This window comes from Plutella xylostella, chromosome 28 (genome assembly GCF_932276165.1).
Source record: "Plutella xylostella chromosome 28, ilPluXylo3.1, whole genome shotgun sequence".
NCBI lineage: Eukaryota > Metazoa > Arthropoda > Insecta > Lepidoptera > Plutellidae > Plutella > Plutella xylostella.
Window position 1 is genome coordinate 2,791,332 of NC_064008.1, and position 16,998 is coordinate 2,808,329.

Consider the following 16,998-nt stretch of genomic DNA (forward strand, 5'->3'; position numbering starts at 1 on the left):
ACTGGGAGTACCTAAGCTAAGCGTTAGGAATTTCTTCTGTACTTAGCGTTTATCTAGTGATAGTGGTCTATTACTTAAACTACCTAGGTATAGTAAGCCGAAAGAAGAATCGCAAGTTTTCAAAAGTCGTCGAGCAAAAGTTGTTCAGAATAACCCCATGGCCTCTGACCCTCTGAGTCACCCTCTTTCGGCTTACTCTTCGGATTGTGAATTGAGATTGAGAGGTATTTTCCACGGCCTTCATCATCCAGCCACTACCGGCCACGAGCTGTCACGTCATCACGTCACGGACTTCTTAGGAGAAGCTTCCAGGTACCCTAACCACGACTCCATCCGAAACATTGTAGGTAGAGTCTGTTCAGTTGGTGTTTTATTAAGTAACACTCCCGAAGGGCGCCCCATGCTAAGTTGCTCGTGGTCACCACTCGAGAACTCGTCTACCCCCACTGTCATCGGTTCTTCTGCAAATATTACAGTTATAGTTAAAGCAGACCCATCAAAATGTTATGTTTGTCTAGCCAACCAGAATCATGTATTGAGTGCACATAATTACTGGCCTACTACCAGTTTAGCTGCAGTTTTAATATTTTTTTTGCTAAAATGCACATTAGTAAAATTAACAGAGACTATTTAAAATTATTGAATTTTTCTTTTAGATAAAATTCACCCTACTTAATTTTAGGTAGCCAACACTTTCGCTTCATACCTAAACTTTCCCCCACCATATGGGTACCAGGATCGCATAGCATTGCAGTGCGTAGGGCGATAAGGTCAAAAACCCCCGCTTGACAAGTGACTGCGAGCGGAACTCGGCTGCCTGCACCTGCTTCCTGTCACGATCAACTTCCGCTCTTGCTACAATATATGGACGCCTGGTACTTTGTTTTATTACAGTTTTGTTTATTTTTGGTTTACTTTCTAGAAGTTGGAGTTTTTTCGAACTCGTAAAAAGCGTTTTTCAAAGTTTAGGAAATTACTGTAACTAAGGTTCTAAATTACTAGTAGCGCCACCTGTTAATGAGTAGCATTTAACATGTGGACCTTTTGTTAGTGTCCATTGGTACAGCATGACAATAGTTACAAGTTCAGCTACTCGTCAATAGATGGCGCTGTTTTTATTTTCTCCATAGCCATAAATATATTATTATCTAAGTTGCGTCTTGCGGTATGATTCCCGGCAGATAATATTATACATATATTTAAATAGTACGGTGGGAATAGGGAATGATACCATTGTTGAATTTCAGATCTTTAAATTATAAATAAAAAAATAAAAAAATAAAAAATTATTTATTTCTGAATATGTTTACAGTATTCTTAAAGTAGGCACTAGAGCGTAAGTACATGTTATTTGTATATCTGGGGTCAGTGGTGTCCTAATTATGGACCAATATTGGCTTCCATTGCAAGGAAAACTTACGCAACATTGATAAGTATGCGGATTTTAAGGGGTAGGTATACGTACATATGAGCAGGCTTTGTATTTTCTTCATGGGGGAATAATTACTTAATTAAATAAAACAACCAATAGGTACCGTTCCGTATATGAAGATATTATATTTTCAAAGAACATGTATTTTTATATTCTCAGCATAATTTCGATCAATACAACGTGTGAAACAATATCCACTGTTTAATTATACCATAATAATCATTATATTTAACAAGTAACTAATAATATTGTTTTACTTTCAATACCATAGATAATAATTATTGTGATCTCATACAATTTTCAACTACACACTTTGAGTCAATACAAAAATTCGCTCGTGGCTGCAACATAATGTCAATATGAGAAATTAATTTAAAAGTACTTAAATTAATCAATCAACAATTTTTTTGTAGTAAGTACAATAAAGTTCCAGTGTTAGAGAAAAAAGTTTTGAAACTTAAAAAATCGACGTCCTATTTAACACAATCGAATCTTTAAGTTTTTAATGCACACTATTAATTGACACTGGCTGCTTAGATAAATAAACACACATTTAATGGTAAGTGTCGATTAAGCTGTAAGTATCTGTGTATAGTGGCAATTTTTTTTAATGAAAAAATTAACCTAAATTGTTACATTTTGCAGTTCAAAGTAGAATAAAATTAATGTTTAAAGTATGTTGACAATAAATTGCAGCCTCGCTATACACTCGACCTATCTACCATACAGTATACATTCTACATTCAGCGATTTGTGTATAAAAAGCCATAGATTTTGCCAACACTATCATAATAAACTGTGATTATAAACAATTATATTTAGGATTTCCTTCATTTCTAGGTACAAATAGACAACTCATGGACATAGAGATATTATGTATAATTATGACGAAAACATGTTATTTGGATAAAGTTGAACTTTTCGATGTTTCCAGTCAAGAATTATGGTATTAATTTAAAAACAACGATTGCTTAAAACAGCAATAAACATACCAGCAGACCTGGTATATACGGCTTAAAATAACTTTATTTAATTTAGGTATTAGGTACAAACTATTGGATAGTCTCAATCAAATTAATTTCACAATAAAAATGGGCGAATGTTAAGAAAATATTTCCAAAATTGGATATCAATAGGTAATCAACGGAGTCGTTTTATTTTTATCACAAATACAATACTGTTGTGTATAAATATTATAAAAAGCTGGATCAAAGATTATTATGAGGCTATGAATTAAGACGATTAGCTGCCATAGAGCTCACTTTCCCGCCATTTCTAGACTTGACATTTGCATCGATCCATTTTCAAACAGTCAGACAACGTTGCAAAAAAAGCGATTCCCACTAAAATTAATTTGTTATTATTTAGTTGTAAGGCAGTGCTTTTTACCACTTATTTATTGACTTTAAAGCATTTTAACTCACAAAAATATAGTTTTACAACAACCACCGCACAGGTATTGTATCATTAGCTTCAAAGCTCGGCTGATAAATTAGTTATGATATGCAGGCATACAGCTTTCTTTCGTAGAATGTTCATTATTGTTCACCTCGGGCATGATATGTCAATATTTTTGCTAAATTTGTTAAGGATTTTATCGTTAATGGCATTTACGCTTCCACCATTAATTAGGTACTAACTTTACGCAATACAACATTGAAACTTGTAGAAGAATAACTTAATAATCTCTAATAGGTCTAAATAACTATGTTTTGTCTTCACATGACTAGCTAGCGGCATATTATGAGGTGTTGCAGTGCAAATGTACTTGGTAGTAGAGGTATGTAAACGTATAAATTATTAGGCGTTTAATTTTGAAAAATCGTATTAACGATACTACTGAGACTGAGGCTGATGTTAGTAATTACATGTAATGGCGACTTAGTAACTTGCACTGCAACACTTTCCAAACTTTCTTTGCGGTAAAACATGAGTAGATTTGACTAGGATTACGATAAAAATAGACATTGAATGTGAATTTACTAGAATATTTAAATATTGGATAGATAAAATTATTGCTTCTAGGTATACATTTTAACAAGTGCAATAATTATAAAGTTTACAATAGAATAAATTTAAATTATTGGTTCCGTTTCCTTTGTATCTATTTAATTGAAGAGTTCGAAGGAAAACTAACTGTAAGACCATACAAACAACGCACAACTGTTCCAACTCTAACACTACCCAATTTATATACTTGGGACATAAAATGAAACAAAAATCAATTTAAACAAATCAAAACAAAATTTATTTACATTAAAAGAAAAACACTTTTATTAAATCGGAACGCATCCGGCGCGCTCAAAATTCAAAATTGCGTTCGAAAAACGAAAGCAGAGAGAGATGTTTTTTTAAAGATAGGCAGTCGATCGATGGCTGGTGATAGAAAAGCGATGAAAAGTGGTAAGGTAGCGGTGATGTATGGCTAGTGCGATGATGAAGGCTAAGACCACAGACTTAGGTTTAGACTTAGCTTTTTGTCATCAGAGAATTGTTGCCGGGATGTCCTCCTCCTGTAAAATTCATCGGAAAATTTATTTCGAATTATGGTTGGTTTTATGGTTAAATTTAGATTAGGCCTGATAAATATTAGGTGGAATGGACGAGTCGAAATCGTGTCGGGAAAAACATCTTTATAAAGTACCTACTTATATTAATTAAGAAGTTTAAATCAGTGTGTTAATATTACAAACACAAAACAATCGAAAACGTAGATTACGATTTGAGCAGTTTCCCTAAAGTTATTTCGTTGGCTTCCACTCTACTATGACTAGGAACTCATAAAACCACGCGCATTCTCAATAAGTCCTAATGTTACGATACCCAAACAATTACATTGTCGTCGCATACTGCTATGATGTCGTCGGCCAGAGTCAGGTCGACTGGCAAAGAGCTCTCCGTATCACTGTTGTCCTGGTAGCTAGCTCGTTGCAGGCTCACTATCCGTTTATTCTGGAAAAACAAATTGATAAATTTGAAAAGTTTTAGTAACGTACAGTCAGATGACCCATCCCCAGTGCAAGCCATTTGATTGCCTGGTAGCTATAGGTTTAAAATTGACGTAGCTATGTGTGCTTCAATTTCTTCAGCTAAACTCAACATTTTTAATTTCAGTTGCAAGTCTTATAGAATTTTGCAAAACATTCGTAGTAGACTTTTAATAATATGAGTTTGCTGAGCTTATTTACATTCACAGTAGCTGCAGTTACTCGGAATACACTGACGCGATATTAATTTGGTTTATTAAAATTTTATTGATATTCTGTCAATATTATGAAAAACTGGATCGCAATAATAACTGGTTTGGCCGCTTATACAATACAATCATTAATATATCTCACCTCATTCTTTAACCTAACAAGCAATTTGTCTCGCTCACACTTGAGTGCGTCACATAATTTTGTTTCACTTTCATCCAGCACTCCCTTCATTTCCAATTCAGCAATTTGGGAGTCCTTTTCGCTTATTATTTCCTCCAAAATGTCTTGCCTGGAAATAAAATACAACTTTATCATTACAAAAACAAGTTTGAGTTCTCTAGCTTGATTAGATTCAAGATGTTTATTTAAACTATATAGGTATTCAATTCACTTCTGTGCGTTTCCTTTCTTTCAATTTCCCCTATTGCACTTTTTTTTTTGGTGCAGAATAAGAATAATTTTGGTTCTACCTTTTTTGGCCTAAGATTTATTTGCCTAATCTCGTATTGCATAGTAACGTTTGGTCAAAATCTCGTTTCGCCGAAAATCGTATGGCATAAATCTCTTTTAGTAAAAAGTTATTTCGCATAATCTTGTTTAGCCTAATAATGGTATAGCCAAATCTTGAATAGCCGAATAATGCTATGGCATAGGTTATATAAAGTAATAATATTCGATTGGCTTTAACTTTGATGGAGCGTCTCCCTACATAGCGTAAACTGGTGCCTTGTATTGTGGCCGCTAAGTGGGAAACGCTCCGCTCCGCTTCGCTGCGCTCCGCTTTGCTTTTGACGAAAATGTGCACCTAACACGCTCCTCCTCGCTTTGCTCGTCGTCGCACCTATCTTTAGGTTTCGATCCCATGGGGTTTAATGGCGTTTGTAATAATTATAACGGTCATTCACTTTCCATATTTTGATCATTTAATATCGTGATTTTCGGGATGTAGGAGAAAAATACCACAATTTGTACATTTAAAACATACTTACAAACAAAACATATAGTATTTGTAAAGATAATATTAGGAAAAACAAGATTATACCAATACGAACAATTAGAGCAAACGAGACTTAGGTGTTTCAAGTTTGTGCCAAAAGAGTTTTAGACCAAACGAGTCTTATGCCACATAAGACTTGGCAAAGTGATGATTCTACCAAAAAAGTTTAGACCTTACGATTTTACTATTAATAAATATACAATTTAAATTATAAATGCCTAACTAAAACTAACTAATATAAAATTAAAATTAAACTAAAAAGAAAATGCTGGCCAGATAGCTGCCACTGTCGGGTAGGGTACCCATTGCACTTATAATTTTCATGTTGAATTTCTCATCATTATTATCACCCCTTATCTCTTGCCGATGCCGACCTAACCGATGCCAACTTAAAGTTAGGCTGCGTCCTAAGTAGCCAAAATGTTCGCCGTCATTTGCAGTTTAGTATCTATAGTATTTTTGTGAGCAGGTGTTCACTGTTTGTTAGTTTTGCGCTCACTCTATGAAATTTGCAGCGTTTCACATGCATACTAATATATGAAATGTTTGCATAGGCACTGGGAACGCAGATTTGATTTATAATATTGACGACTTCTTATGCCCTTCCCCCTTGAGTATAATTATATTTACTTCAAGTACGGTTGACTTACTACTCTACTCTACTTTTCAAAAATATTTACTCACACAATCTTCGTGATTTCGCTCCACTGCGTCAGCCGGGCCTCCTGGCAGTGAGTCAGGCTGCCCTGCAGGTGCTTCAGCCTCCTCAGCAGCGGCCCACACGTGGCACAGTTTAGAGCTGACGCGTTCTGCAGAGACCTGATCCTCTGTTCCATTTTCTTCATCTGGAATTTGTTATTGATTGTCAGTTTCACAGCTGAGAACGTCAAGATAGAGATTGAGTATGGAATGCAGCGCTGTGATTGGCTGAATTATCGTTGAGTAGGTCTTAAGTTCATGCTTAGGTAGATTCATTCAAGTGTGAAACTAAATAAAACAATTAGCTTATTGTTAGTTTTGATTAATTGCAAACTTGTATTCTGGAATTTAATTGGGGCATTCAAATAAAATAGTTTAGAAGATGCCTTATTACTTTCTTTGATTTTGTGAATTAATGGATTCCAAGAAAATTATTAGAAGTAACTAAATATTCACTAACCTTATGCAAAGTTTCGATTCTCCTTTGTTCCTCTTCATAAAAAACTTTTTCCCTCTCGGCAGCAATCATAAAAGATTCTTTTAACGCTTCTTCTAACTCCAAAATTCTTTTGTTTTTGTATCCAGCCATCGTTGCTCCGGATTTTTTATTCAGTATCATTTCTAATTCAGTGATTCTTTCATCTTTACTTCGGACTACAGCCAAAAGCTGCTCAAATTCCGCTATATTGTTATTTTCTCTTAAAGCATCCTCTAAAATTGATATGCATCGCTGTTGTTCTATTATTTTGGAGTTTTTAATATTCATCTCTTTGGTAAGCTCAGTAATTTTTCTAACTAGCTTTTCAACTGTTCTCGTGCTATCGTTATTATCTTCTCTGTCTGTCAAGTTCAGGTCGTTAGCACTTCTTGAATATCTGTTACATTTGTCTAACCTACTCACTACCTTACCACTCTTTTGCAATTCAAAAAAGCTCTTACTTTTCTTGATTTGACTTACATCCTTTCCATTAGATATTTTGAGTATTTCAGAAAGTATCAAGGATGATTCATTTAATTCAGTGTTTTTCAACCTGTGGGTCGCGACCCCCTGGGGGGTCGCGAAGCTTCTGTAGGGGGGTCGCCAAAGGGCGAAAAAACTGGGAACTTTAGTAAAAAAACAATAAAGACAATTACATAGTATTAATTTATTAAGAAAGACTCTTACTTTAAAAATACATTTACTTAAAATTTTCTTAAATGCGAAGGCTCAGCAATTGTTTTTAATTAATTAAATTATCTCATCGTGGATCTGTTTTAGTACAATAGACCACATCCACACCGTAAGGCAGATTACACAGAAGACCGAAGAGTATAATCAACCTCTGTATCTAGCCTTTGTGGACTATGAAAACGCCTTCAACTCCATCGAGACATGGGCAATTTTGGAAGCGTTGCAGAGATTTCAAATCGACTAGCACTATATCGAGGAGTCCGTACGATGCCGCTGGACATGGCATAATATTATGTATAAATGGCGAGTACATGTCACACCTCTCTGTTTCGCGGACGAAATCGTTATTATGGCAGAATCTCTGCAGGAACTCAGCTGGATGATGGAAGTGGCCTAAATGCTGCTTCTCAACGTGTAGGCTTCGGGGTATAAATTGGGACAAGACGAAAGTCATGTAAATGCTCACATCGAACCGGAGCCGTGGATCGTTGGTGAGACAACAATCGAAGTTGTGCAAGAATATGTCTACCTCGGGCAGACTATTCGGCTAGGCAGAAGCAACTTCGACAAGGAGGCTGCAAGGCGCATCCAACTGGGTTGGGTTTCATTCGGAAAACTTTGTCAGCACATATTCTTCTTGGCCATCCCTGAAAGCCTGAAGACTAAAGATTTCAACCTGTACGTCCTGCCAGTGATGACGTATGGTGCAGAGACGTGGGCACTGACGGTAGGACTATTCCACCGATTTAAAGTCGCTCAGCGTGATATGGAGAAAGCTATGCTTGGGGTTTCTCTGATGGATCGTATCAGAAATGAAGTTATCCGTCAGAGGACTAAGGTTACCGATATCGCTGACAAAATATGCAAGCTGAAATGGTAATGTGCTGGTTAATCTGCCGAAGAACCGATAACCATTGGGTAAACGAGTTCTTGAGTTTAGACCACGAATAGGCAAACGCAGCGTGGGAGGCCTTCCTGCCTGGATCAAAGACGACGACCACAAGTATATAGTTACTTTTTTTGTAAAGCCAGGTATTTTGTCTTTTTATTTTCATTTCACCCTTGAAAACTTTTATTCAAGATATTAAAATGCTCAAAAAAGTCAGAAAGAAAAAGCTAAATTCAAAAAAGAAATTCCGGGTCGCAATGGGATACCTACGTACCTACCTACGTACGAACCTATGTACAATTGTACATGGCCACACGTATCCGATGTGTGTAATTGTAAAATAATGTGTTTTTAAATCCGATAAGTATGCGTACTACTTCGAATCCTAATCATGGAGACCATAAATACGTGGTATGGAATGAATATTGTGAATACTGTAACAGTGTAACATACACATACATACATGATATAAAACCGAAAGGGTCAAGGGGGTCGCGAAATATTTTTTTATTCCAGGGGGGTCGCGTCATGAAAAAGGTTGAAAAACACTGATTTAATTCAATCTCTAAATCAATTACTTTCATTTTTGTTTCTTCCAATTTAGCTTTAAGTTCGGCTTTTTCTGTTACCCACTTGTTCAATTCATCGATGTTTGCCAATTCTCTTTTATTCTGCCTCGTTTGCTTCTTTTTGTTGGGGTTTGATTAAAAAATAAAGAAGAAATTAATATAAACAATAAGTTTACTATTAAATAATTTAACAAATAAATGTAACAATGTAAACTAAAAAACTTGAGGAAAGTCAACAAAGAGTTTTTATTTATTACTGATAGTTTAGTCGCATAACAAGATATCAAGCTGGGACACCGACTAGTACTGGACAATTTACTCCTTGAACAATCTAGAAATACATGATTACTCCTTAACAGTTTTACAATATTTATTAATACTTAAAAAATAATTCCCGCTGAACACGATTGTCAGATTCAAACATTACTTAAAAGTTATTAGCTAGACTAATATTGACTGGACGCAGGTGCTACCGAAATCATCTCATAATTATATAAGTATAATTTTTTAAGTATATAAATTTTAATATATTGACTTCCTTTCACTTCAACAAACAGTTCTCTATTATCGCGTTGCAGTAGGCAAGTAATAAATGATGTCTGCATTGTTTATGCTATAAACGTTTACGTGTTAACCCGAATCATCATTTCATGCTTTTTGAATTCGGTCATGTAAGTTATCAAATTTTACTATGCCTACAAAAAATAATAATTGTACTATACTCTTGCTCTTTTAATATTATACTCATTATTCACTTTCTCTTTTATACCCAAGATAAGATATTTAAATATTTGTACTAGAAGTGATATTTATTTATAATTTTTACATGATCCCGGTAGCATAAGCAAATCCTCCAGCCCAGTCAAATGTGCTGGCTCATGTCAATCAGGCTTGGGGGTCTGTATACATGGTATTATAACAAGAGTTGCAATGGATTTTATAATCACATTATTATCTGAACACTTCTTTATTACATTATATCCAATAACATTACTTAATACGAAATTGCAATCATAAAGCGTTTGGTTAGTAAACGTTTTAAGAAAGACGTGGTGGTCAAAGGCGTCGTAGGAATGAAGTCTGATGGTTTTAGTAAAATTGACGACGGTTAAATTAAAAATGTAAAAGTAAAGAGCAAATAAATGAATGGCAGTCTTGGTGCGAAGGATTAACTTAGAAAAAGCTTTTGAGGAAGCCAGCGGGCCCGGCCTGGAAACAAATGTTAGTTTGTTAGTTCTACAAGTATTAGTGCCAATTTCTCCATAGTGAGTTAGAGCATAACCAGGGATTATTGCTTGACTTTTGACACATCTGTAAAGAATTTAATATGGAGATGACGTATAATTGATCAACCTTTCCCTGGTTACGATTTATCCGACTATTGTGAAATTGGAGCTTAGTTTGGTTAATAGAGGCTTGACAGTTAATGGTAAAATTAATTATAATAGGATATAGTTATCAGTATGTTATTTCCATGTCATAAAATAGATTATTTAGATGATTGGGTAACTTTAAAGATGCTATTAATAAATTAGTTGACGGAGTTAATTAAAATATGAGTTCAATTACCTCTTCTTTTTGTGCTTGTGCTTGTTGCTGACTTTTCATTCTGGCTTGAAGATTTCTCAAGGACCTTAGAAAGAAAACCAATCAATTATTACTTACCTGCCTTTTTATTCTAAACTTAAATTCCTCACAACAAGTGCAACCGCATTTTGTCAGACTTGTTTTATACAGGGTGTTGTTAAAAGAGTATATGCTTAGGCGAAAGGGGATGACTCAAGGGTCATTCTAAACAACTTTTTTTCTGCGAGTTTTGAAAATTCACAAAAAAATAAAATCCTTTTCCTTAGAAACTTTGTAGGTCACGTGACTCTTTACTATGGAGAACTGAATATTTTTTTAGAGAATTTCCAAAACTCTTAGAATATAAGTTATTTATAATGCCCCCTGAGTCACTCCCTTTTGTCCTAGTATACCATTTTTGCAACACCTGTATACCTATTAGTATGTCTTCATATTTAATTACAAACTTAATATTTTTATTTAATAAGTACCATTTAAAATATGTCTAAGTATGAAGTTGTCTGGAAGAAATCGCTTTAAGCGATAGGACCGCCATTTGTACATATGTGTTACAGTATAATATAATATAATAGCGATGTTTACTTTAAACCGGAGAAGGCAAAGATATATCTTATCTTATATGTCTCTTTCTAATGCTAATACGCCACTTACTGTTGCAGCTCCATAATCTGTTTCTCCTTCTGCGCCTGTTCCTCCTGCGACATCTGCACGAGCTGCAGCAGTCGCTCCGTCTCAGCCGTCAGCCGCTTGCTCTCCTCTCGTGTCGTCTCCAGAGACTGTTTGAGCTGGTCGGCCTCCTTCTGGGACTCCGTCAGCTTTCGGTTCAGCTCGCCGGCTGCTGCCGCGCTTCCGCCGGCCTGGGGATGAGAGAGAATTTATTTGAATAGACGCAGGATTTACAAAATGTGTTGCGGAGTAAATTTTTTGTCAATACTTAGGCGGTAAGTGCAGATTATGAAGGCTGATAAGACAGATAGACAGGCTGATGAGATCGCAAAAACCGTTGGTAAAGATGATCAACACTGTCGTGTCTGCAGGTTGACCAACGATACTCGGATGATATTATCGTTACCAATTCGCAATCATCAGTGGAAAGAAACATGAAATCACATACATTTACCCCCGAAGATGGAAATTTTAGATTAATTAAACAATATTTCTCGGTAAATAAATAAAATCGTGATTGATCGCTTTAAAATGCAAATACCTGTGTGTTTATTGAGGTTGTCTTAGTTGTCTCAGTGACCATGACTTTACAGAATCAAAATAAGCAGAAATATATTTTTACCTTCCTCAAAGACGCTTCCATTTGGTCCATTTGCTCTTTTCTCTTCTTCAACTGTCGATCTAATTCCACTAACGACTTCTCCTTCTCTTCCACGTCTTTCCTCTTATTCTCTACTGCTCTCCTCTGATCTTCGAACTGCTTTCTCTGATCTTCTAACTTCTTGAATTCTTCTTGCAGTTGTCGTCTAGCTTGGGCTGAGTCTTCCCCAGCTTTGGCGTTCTGATTTCCAGCTGCTTGAAGCTTCTTGTTGGCGTCGTGGAGATCGAGCTGTTCACAGAAGACACAGGTTAGCTCACGCAGTGGTTGGACGGTAAGAGACATGACAAAAGCCTAGTAATACTTCGGCGAAGTTCTAGAGAAGAGGATCTTTGACAAAAAGTTGAAAAGCAATGTACAGACTTTTATTTAAAAGTTATTCAGCTCAAAGCCCAACATTACACAAGCGAAATGTTTTTATACAAAAATTTGCAAAATATACAAAGAGTTTTTCAAATTAAATCAGCTTCTTTGATGGAAACACATTCACTTTATTATTGCTATAGACGTAAACAACGATGAAATCGCAAAATTACACAATACAGTAGCGAATGCGGCTGAAAAAGACAATAAAATTAACACATGACTCCATATACATAAGCTAAAAAGTACTTGCATACACCGAACATTTTGACTATGTTTTCATAACAATTTAGGGACTAAACAGTGCAGATGAGGTCAAAATGTAAAGTGCAGCAGGTCAAAAATACCTCGAACACAACAAATACCATTCGCATGACTCCCAATTCCAAGACGATGATGAAAATAACAAAATAAATACAAATAACGACATGATAGGAAGGTTGGAGGACGCCGGCCGGGCCGAGCGGATGGCATGCTACTAATGTCTGAACAGTTGTAATAACAATGTATGAAACGCGATCCATGAACAACTAAAACGTAACGTATGGACATCGAAATTAAAACATCTACTCGATAACACACCGGTGCAATGATGTAAGCGGACGACAACGCGACGCGGTTGTGGGTCAATCTAGTTAATAGCCTCATTGATATAAAACCGGTCTTCAATCATATAATCCATCGTGTTGCCGTTAAAGTGAAAACTGGATTGACCCAAACTAAGCCGCTCCGACGGCCGCGAGTCGCCAGGCGTTCCTCCAACTAACCTGGCTCTTCTCCAACTCCTGAACAAGCATCTCGAGCTGCGCCTGGCATCGCTCCCTTTCTGTTGCCAACGAGCGCGCCTCCGCCTGAGCCGCTTCCAGCTGCTTCTGAACCTCGCGCACGTCCGAAGGTCCTCGAGCCTGTAACTGCTGCAACTGTTGCTGTTGCGCATGGAATTGCTTCTCGATCGATTGCAAGCGCTGCTGGCATTCCGACAACGCTCTTTCCGCGGCAATAGCCTTGGTTTTCTCCGCTTCAACCGCCGCTCGCCATTTGTCAACCTCACCGACCTCTTTCGCTTTCTTTTCAGCCATTTCGGCGCGCTGCCGTATCGAGTCCCGCTCTTTTGTGACGTTCTGGACTTGTTGCTGTAACTTGACGATTTCCCTGTCGCGACCCTCTAGGACGGATTTTGTGCCACGCTCCGAGTCTTGTGCCATCTTTCGCTGTTCCTCTTGCAATCTGCGCACTTCTGCCCTCTGTTTCTGTAGCTCGGCCTCTGAAGCGTTGAGCTCTCTCTGGAAGTTAACCAACATGTCTTGAGACTTCTCTAGTTGTGCGACCAGCTGATCTCGCTCGATGGTCAGTTGCTTTGTGTCTGCCTCTAATTTTACAATCTGCTTTTCGATAGCATCCGCTTGCTTATCTCGCTGCTCTAATATTGAGGCCATCTTTTCTCTATCTCGCACAGACTGAGCCAGCTCTTGTTGCAATTTAACCAATGTTTCTTGCGTTCGATGATCTAAAGTCCTCTGTTGTTGTTCGATGTTGCGTCTTGTATTTTGTATCTCTCCTCTGAGTGCATCTCTCTCTTGTTCAATCTGGCGCATTTCTAGGATCGTCCTCTCAAGTCTCTCATGCATACGGCCAAGCTCATTCGTCATCCTGTCATATTCCACACGAGTCGTTTCATTAGTCTCTTGGTATTTTGCGAGGTGTATTTGTGACTTTTCAAGCTCCTTCGCTAGCCGTCCGGCCTCCATTTCCGTGGAGTCCCGTGCTTGTATTGCCTTCTCCAGTTTATCTCGGAGACGTTCAATCTCAAGACGGTCCTCTGTTCTCGCTTTGTCGCCTGCAACAGCTTGAAGCTTCATCCTTTCGATCTGCTGCAACTCATTTTTGAGGCGCTCATTGTCTTTGTCCAACTGATCCGATCGCAATTTAAGCTTCTCACACCTATCTCTGAACTTCTCGCACTCAATATGAGCACGTTCTAGATCCACCCGTTGCTTTTCAAGAGCCGCCGTCAGTTTCACCACTTCGCCCTTCGAGATCTCCAACTGAATGGTGATTTCGTGTACTTTTGTTTCAGCCTGCTCCTTCTCTGCCTGCAGTCGCTGAATTTCAGCTTGCGAGCCGTCGTAGCGTTCTCGGTGCTTGTCCATTTCTGTCTGCATTCGGTTAAGTTCTGTATTCCATTTTTCCTGTTCAAATTGGTATTTACCTCGTAGGCCTTCGATGCGTTCGAGCTCTGATCGTAGACGCGTGACTTCCTCCTCCGACTTGCGCGCTCGCTCCAGCTCGAGGTTGGTCTTCTCGAGCCTCGCGCGGAGCCGTTCCACCTCCATCTTGGTCCTTTCGTGTTCTTCCTTGCTATCGTGGTACTTGCCGTACCGCGACGCATACCGCTCGGCCTCTTCCCGGGCCCCACTTGCGTCTGCCTTCACTTTGTCCAACTCAGCCTGAACTCTTCTCATCTCTGCCGATACCTTATCGTGCTTATCGTACATCTTTTCGAGTTCAATCTGTACTCTGGCCATTTCTTCTTGAGTCTTTTCGTTGGAAGCCTGAGCTTTGCCACATTGTGTCATTGCTCTGTCGTATTCGAACTGTAAACGTTCATTATCGCCAACCAGTTTCTCTTTCTCGGCTTGCAATCTTCGCAATTCGATTTGACTCTTTTCGTAGCGATCACGAACCATTTCTATGTCAACGTTCAATCTATCCATATCTTCCTTCGCCTTTTCCTCTTGTTCCTTTGTTCTACCGAGCTGTAAGTTGGCCCGGTCGTACATTTCTTGCAATCTTGCCAGTTCATCCTGTAGTTTCCGCTCATTTTCTCTTGACTTCGTTGATACATGCAAGTGTTTCTCGAGTTCCAACTCAATTCGGTCTTTATCGGCTTCCAATATGTCTATCTTGTTTTGCAGTCGATAAATTTCATTTTGTGACCTGTAACAAGAGCCATCCGTGAGCTTAGTTTTTAACTTTTATATAAACATAGCTATATTTAACTACCACAAAGACGACATCGTCACCAACACAAGACGACATGTATAGTAAAATGTACCTATCATACTTTTCAAGCATTTTCTCGTATTCTTTGTGCGCCGTTTCTTTTTCCTCAATAGTCTTTTGTGTTGAATACAGAGCTTTGTCAAGTTTTTCTTTCATTATTTCCAGCTGTGTCAAGGCATCGTCACGTTCCATCTGAAATAAATCATGTTACGTAAAAACCAACGTTTGTTATTTTCGGAATCAAATATATCAAAACTACTAGGAACTCATAAGTGAGAAGTGCATACTCACAGTGAGCTTCTGGTGCTGCTGATGCGCCTTCTCCCATCTCTCTCTAAGCACTTCGAGCTCGGTGGCCGCGCTATCTCTGTCTCTCGCGGCGCGATTGGCCGCCGCCCCCGCCGCCTCCGCTCTCTCTCGACAGCTAGCTGCTTCTGCCAATGCTGCATCCCTTTCCTTCTGGATTCGAGCTACCAGGGCCTGTGGAGTTCAAAGAGTAGTTTTAAACCATTATTTCCACATAGATGACTGTTGAAGTGTTGGATACAGGGTTTGGAAAACATCGCTTTCAGCAGTTGTGTTTTTACGGGCTGTAAACTACATTACTATCACATGTATATAGTTAATTATGTTTGTGATACATGTAGGTAGTTAACATCAATCTTTACCTACGTAGTAACGAAGCTTCTCTTCAATAATTGGCCCTTAGTGTTCAGCCAAGCGATCGCTAATCTGGATAAGTACCTGTGTATCGATTCGGCTAAATCTTTGTATCTACCTATTGCGGATATCAAGGCAGTAGGTACTTGTCATGTCTGATCGGTCGTTATACCTCATTGACTCATATTAACGTCTTAATATATCTTCAAAGGGTTATCTTAAGAATATAAGTACTATAGGACATAGGCATTAGGGCGAATCAGTACAATATAATAATTAGGGTTAATAAATTGTTGAATAATTCTATAAAAATACATCGGTCTTCCCTTAACGACGTTTAAAAGTTATGGGATAGGTAAAATTAACTTTAGTTACGTTATTACGACTTACAACTAGGGACAACATAACTTATCCTCATAGCCTAGCTACTAGGCGCTCATAAGTTTACGATGGTGGCGGCACATAAAGAAACAATATTCCCTCCAAGTTTGCCAATAAAGCAGGCTTTACGTAAGGAGGTAATATCTAAGACCTACTCGCTACTGGTCGGACTTAACTTGCCGTCGCGTCGGTAAGTAGGTAAGTATGTAATATTACTGAAGATATTGTTTAAAATCCTAACTAATATTATAAATGCGAAAGTAACTGTGTCTGTCTGTCTGTCTGTCTGTTACTCTTTCACGCCAAAACTACTGAACGGATTTGAATGAAATTTGGTATACATACGGTCTAGACCCTGGGAAAGAACATAGGCTACTTTTTATCCCGAAATTCCCCCGGGAAAACTTTTTAAGGCGAAGTGAAGCGCGCGGGAACAGCTAGTTCTGTATAAAAATCTAGTTTACACGTCTATAATTCCTAACTGAGATTCTAATTACCCCCTATAAATACCGTCCTTACTTTCAAAAATCCAAGTAGATATTGAAGTCGTTACCGTTTTTATTAGGGCTTTAAAAAACTTAAAAGTCTGTAAGTACTTACAATTTTTCCAATCTCCAACTTGGTTTATAAATATAATACTTGAATGTCTGAAATATTTTTGGCTCCCATGGATTTTCCTATTTATTGGTTACTAGCTGTCCCCGCGAGCTTCGCTTCGCCTCA

At 37.9% G+C, this 16,998-nt stretch overlaps 3 protein-coding genes across 4 annotated transcripts in view; all 3 read right to left on the reverse strand.

Annotated features, from left to right (window-relative positions):
- Positions 1 to 1,532: 1,532 nt before the first annotated feature.
- LOC119692077 lies at positions 1,533 to 4,941 on the reverse strand. Its single transcript, XM_048631138.1, has 3 exons — positions 4,774 to 4,941; positions 4,268 to 4,384; positions 1,533 to 3,945 (listed from the first exon to the last, which is right to left on the reverse strand). Exons 1-3 carry the CDS (start codon positions 4,861 to 4,863, stop codon positions 3,916 to 3,918), a joined length of 237 nt encoding a protein of 78 aa, XP_048487095.1. The 5' UTR covers positions 4,864 to 4,941; the 3' UTR covers positions 1,533 to 3,915.
- A 1,368-nt stretch (positions 4,942 to 6,309) lies between these two features.
- LOC125490823 (ELKS/Rab6-interacting/CAST family member 1-like) lies at positions 6,310 to 9,065 on the reverse strand. The gene is made up of 3 exons (XM_048631166.1): positions 8,942 to 9,065; positions 6,789 to 7,339; positions 6,310 to 6,474 (listed from the first exon to the last, which is right to left on the reverse strand). The coding sequence occupies exons 1-3, from the start codon at positions 8,970 to 8,972 to the stop codon at positions 6,310 to 6,312; spliced, it is 747 nt and encodes a 248-aa protein (XP_048487123.1). The 5' UTR covers positions 8,973 to 9,065.
- Positions 9,066 to 9,184: 119 nt separating this feature from the next.
- The window catches only part of LOC105386006 (plectin), a 46,677-nt gene continuing 38,863 nt past the window's right edge, over positions 9,185 to 16,998 (reverse strand). For both annotated transcript variants that reach the window (XM_038111324.2, XM_038111325.2), the window contains 7 exons: positions 15,526 to 15,714; positions 15,287 to 15,426; positions 12,999 to 15,168; positions 11,833 to 12,099; positions 11,196 to 11,401; positions 10,527 to 10,590; positions 9,185 to 10,166 (listed from right to left, as the gene is read on the reverse strand). In XM_038111324.2, coding sequence (XP_037967252.1) covers positions 10,131 to 10,166; positions 10,527 to 10,590; positions 11,196 to 11,401; positions 11,833 to 12,099; positions 12,999 to 15,168; positions 15,287 to 15,426; positions 15,526 to 15,714 — 3,072 coding nt within the window. In that variant the 3' untranslated portion in view covers positions 9,185 to 10,130. The remainder of the gene's footprint in view (positions 10,167 to 10,526; positions 10,591 to 11,195; positions 11,402 to 11,832; positions 12,100 to 12,998; positions 15,169 to 15,286; positions 15,427 to 15,525; positions 15,715 to 16,998) is intronic.

Excerpts from the sequence above, each read along its gene's own strand:
- LOC125490823 (XM_048631166.1), bottom strand. The coding sequence starts at position 8,972 with ATGAAAGTAATTGATTTAGAGATTGAATTAA. Across the intron at positions 7,340-8,941 it reads TGATTTAGAGATTGAATTAA|ATGAATCATCCTTGATACTT; the intron begins ATCAGTGTTTTT and ends ACACTGAATTAA. Across the intron at positions 6,475-6,788 it reads GAATCGAAACTTTGCATAAG|ATGAAGAAAATGGAACAGAG; the intron begins GTTAGTGAATAT and ends AACAAATTCCAG.
- LOC119692077 (XM_048631138.1), bottom strand. The coding sequence starts at position 4,863 with ATGAAGGGAGTGCTGGATGAAAGTGAAACAAAATTATGTGACGCACTC. Across the intron at positions 4,385-4,773 it reads TTGTTAGGTTAAAGAATGAG|AATAAACGGATAGTGAGCCT; the intron begins GTGAGATATATT and ends TTGTTTTTCCAG. Across the intron at positions 3,946-4,267 it reads TAGCAGTATGCGACGACAAT|GAGGAGGACATCCCGGCAAC; the intron begins GTAATTGTTTGG and ends TGAATTTTACAG.